General features: G+C 33.7%; 1 protein-coding gene across 5 annotated transcripts in view; it reads right to left on the reverse strand.

Annotated features, from left to right (window-relative positions):
* Positions 1-3,642, reverse strand: part of DGKB (diacylglycerol kinase beta) — a 331,647-nt gene that overhangs the window by 128,311 nt on the left and 199,694 nt on the right. Inside the window, exon 22 of one of the 5 annotated variants that reach the window (XM_031553914.1) lies at positions 207-257. The exons of the other annotated variants lie outside the window; for them this stretch is intronic. Coding sequence (XP_031409774.1) covers positions 218-257 — 40 coding nt within the window. The 3' untranslated portion in view covers positions 207-217. Of the gene's footprint in view, positions 1-206; positions 258-3,642 lie in introns of those variants that run through there. 5 annotated transcript variants of the gene reach the window in all.

The raw sequence follows: 3,642 nt of genomic DNA on the forward strand, positions 1-3,642 counted from the left end.
AATTTTAATGTTTTTTTTTTTATCTAAAAAGAGTTGTTGGCTAACAGACAAAAATTCAGCCTATAAATACATATAAAAATGCATATAGCTACCTCTAATAAAATACGTATTATGAGTCAATGTACATCACGTGGGATTTGGGAGACACAGTTTATGCATATTGAAAGTTTGCTGTGTATCTCCAGTATCTCAGACAAGTGCTCTTACCTTTGCATTTCTAGCCATGGTTTTCAATGTTACTTGCTGGAGTTTTCACCCTGGCAGCAGGAAAAGAATGAAGAAGTCTCTCAGATGGACCTATACTGTAACAAACAGTTTCAAGCTGTCCAGGTTCTCTACCTCATATAAGCAAACATTCACTTCTGCAGAAAAAAACAAAAACACAACAACCAACCAAAAAGACCCAAACCAAAACAAAAAACCCACAACCAAAAATCTCCTACCACTTTGCTCAAATACTAGATTAAGACATATTATTCTTTACTTAAGGAGAAGAGGCACAGAGGGAGAAATTGGCTCTGCATCAAGGTGCTGAGGCTGGGAATCTCCCGTTTCAAGCAAACTTTACAGCTTTTAGGGAGAAGCAAAGGCTCCTTTTTGTCACTGAGCTTTTAGGCGTCAACAGGTTCTGGCTTTTTAAAATCCCAAATTAGTGTTTTTTTTAAACAAAAAAAAAAAAAGGTCCCCAAAATCAGGGAAAGTATTTCCTGCCCAGCACAATCATCTGAGAGAGTATTATCAGCTACTGTCTCCTTTCAAAGAATAGAATATACTGCCCTCACAAGCAACTCAGAATTTCATAAGGTACAGAACTTAGGTTTCTTTCCATGTGTTACACAATTATTTTCTTCTACTGTGTAAAAGTGGATAAAAGCTATAAAAGCCTTGTGTTGATAAAAAAAAAATTGGATATACTATCCATACAAAGAATTTAAAAAATCCTGCATGTCATGTCATCAGAAAGATGGATCAAACTGATCATGAAAGTCAATAATTACTTAATTCATAAAGCTGTCATTCTGGCTATCAGTAACATTTATATTCTTTGTGAGGAAAAGCCTCAGCTATGAAGACTCTGATTTTCCTCAAATATTATTTAATACAGTTAAATGTTGGACTCTGTGGCTTGAGGGTAAGTTGTACCCAGCCATCAAAAAAAATGTCCAATATTCTGATACTATACATGGAAGATTAACAGAATTCTGTAAAATAAGACAATCTGTATAAAATATTGTAGGGTTATTTAATTTTAATGTAAAGGACAGAGTTAGTGAAACAAATCATAAAGTCAATGTTTTTAAAATAAACTATACCTATTTTTTTTTTAACTTATAATTGGGAAGAACAGTATCGTGCCTTGTAAAAAAAGATGTAAAATATGAAAGTTCAGAAAGATTGGGATTTTAATGGAAACACTGCCTGAACTATTAGAACTAATTTGTTCCAGCTGAACATCCATCCAAATTCTTAGAAAATAAAAGAAGGTAATATTTACAGGGAGATATTTCAAAGAGCTCTCAAAGAAGCACATAATTGATTAATTCTTGCCAGCCAGCACATCCACGCTTCCATGTTCGTTTTCTTTTTCCTTTTTTTTTTCTTCTTTTTTTCTTCCCCTCACCCCCTTTTAAAAGATGCATTGGGCTTTCTCAGCTGTATACCTATCATGACACAGAATCTGAATATGCCCTCTTCCAGGCTACAGATTAAAGAGTACTGCCAGCTTGGGGCACTAAACCAGCACACACGTAGTCATTAAATTGCCAGAGTATTCTGGTAGAAAAGTACACAACATGTTACTGTACACCATTCAGTAATTTCAGAGAACAGAAAAAAGTTATGAAAAGGTTACCCATTATATAATAAAGACTTCAGTAAAAAATAATAAATAGTCTAAACTAAGCAACACTTAAGACTTCAAGTAAGAGACATAGCTGAAATGTATTTCTCCTTTGCTCTGTCAACTTTTTCGTTTCCTCTTTTATTAAAACACTAAACCATGAGCATTAAGCAGCTCTTAATTTAGCTTTATAATAAAAATTGAAATCCTTCTTAACCAAGAGTGCAGTTTTGTTGAATTCTGTATCCTTGATTATTTTATAAGGTGAATGAATAAAGTAAAGTCAAGAAAGACAAAGAAAAAAAGGAGTCAAAAGCAGAAAGAGGAACAAGAGATGCCATAAGATGTCAGAGTTAGAAAAAAAGTTGAATGATGCTACATATAAACCACCACCTTTGTAAGCCAAAGGATGCAAGTTCCATGGTACTCTTTTTGCTCATGTGAACAAAACAGTGGATAACTACTGTTAGCAATTTAAACAACATAATTAAAAGCTCAGACTTTTACCAGACTTCAAACAATACAAAAGTGCCTCTTCACATTGTTAGTGCTCTGGCAACCTGGTGACAAATTCTCATCTGATTATTAGTTTTCTGTGTTTCTGCCATAGTTGTGAACATAGTGTACCTGAATTCCACCCATCGGAAAGGGGAACTTGATCCCCCTCTTTCTGGATGACTGCTTCATATTACAAAGCCAGTATAAAAACAGTCCTATGGCTGCAGTGACACAGCTTCTGTGAGGCTCTGCAAGATTTTTTTTGAAGCAGAAGCACTAGTCAGGTCAATCTACCTAAATTTAATTTTTATAAGAACAACAATTTGACAATTAAATTTATGTTCCCAAATCACTTTCACAGAACATTTATGCTGCAATTCTCTACAAAGTCAAAGCAGCTAAGCATACTGAAGATTTCATTCAGAATGAGTTGTCAGCTGTATCATACCAGTAGAAACATATTTCTTTGATTAAGACACATCCTTTCTTCTTTGAACATCAACAAAATCTCAATAAAGAACTAGATTGACAGCTTAGCACAGCTTTCAAGGCTTTTTATCAAAATCCAAGTCACTTAAGAATATTCTGCTGCTTCTGCTGCTGCTATAGCTATTAATATATCATGATAACTAAAAGAAAAAATCCAAGAAGTACTTTAGCTCATAAAAAAAAAAATAAAAAAAAATCAATGTTGCCCTTGTTTTTAATATATTGTGAGCACAAATATTCTAACCACAGAGAAAGTTCTTCAGTTGGCCATTATAATCCCAAATCACAAGTTACTGTTACAAAGAGCATTTGATGCCTTTAGACATCTTCATAATTGGCTCAGAAATAGCATGCTGCAAGAAAGGTTAACAGACCTTGCTGTTCCTCATATGGACAAATCTTTATTTTAAAAAAGGCATAACTGAAAGTTCTCAAGAACCAGGAAACCATATGACTTGCAGCTGTTCCCCAAGTCCAATTTGACAAAAAAAAAAAAAAAAAAAAAAGGCAACTGTAACAGACAGCCTCTTCCTCTGAATACTAAATCAAAATCTGAAACAGTTTTTCACACATCTACCCATGGCGCACGGATTCCAATGATACCCTTATGTCTACATTTTAGGCACATCAGGAAAACAATTTAATGTAATGTAATATGATCTTAAAATATGGTATTACTTCCTTAACCTAAAGAACAAAATTAATTGTTAGTATATCTAATCATGCAATCATGCTTTCAGGGACTCAAACTGGTTATAATTTGAAAACTTGCCAAGATTAGTAAGTTTCACTTATTAGCTAAGTAATAGGTTGTT

This window comes from Meleagris gallopavo, chromosome 6 (genome assembly GCF_000146605.3).
Source record: "Meleagris gallopavo isolate NT-WF06-2002-E0010 breed Aviagen turkey brand Nicholas breeding stock chromosome 6, Turkey_5.1, whole genome shotgun sequence".
Taxonomy (NCBI): Eukaryota; Metazoa; Chordata; class Aves; order Galliformes; family Phasianidae; genus Meleagris; species Meleagris gallopavo.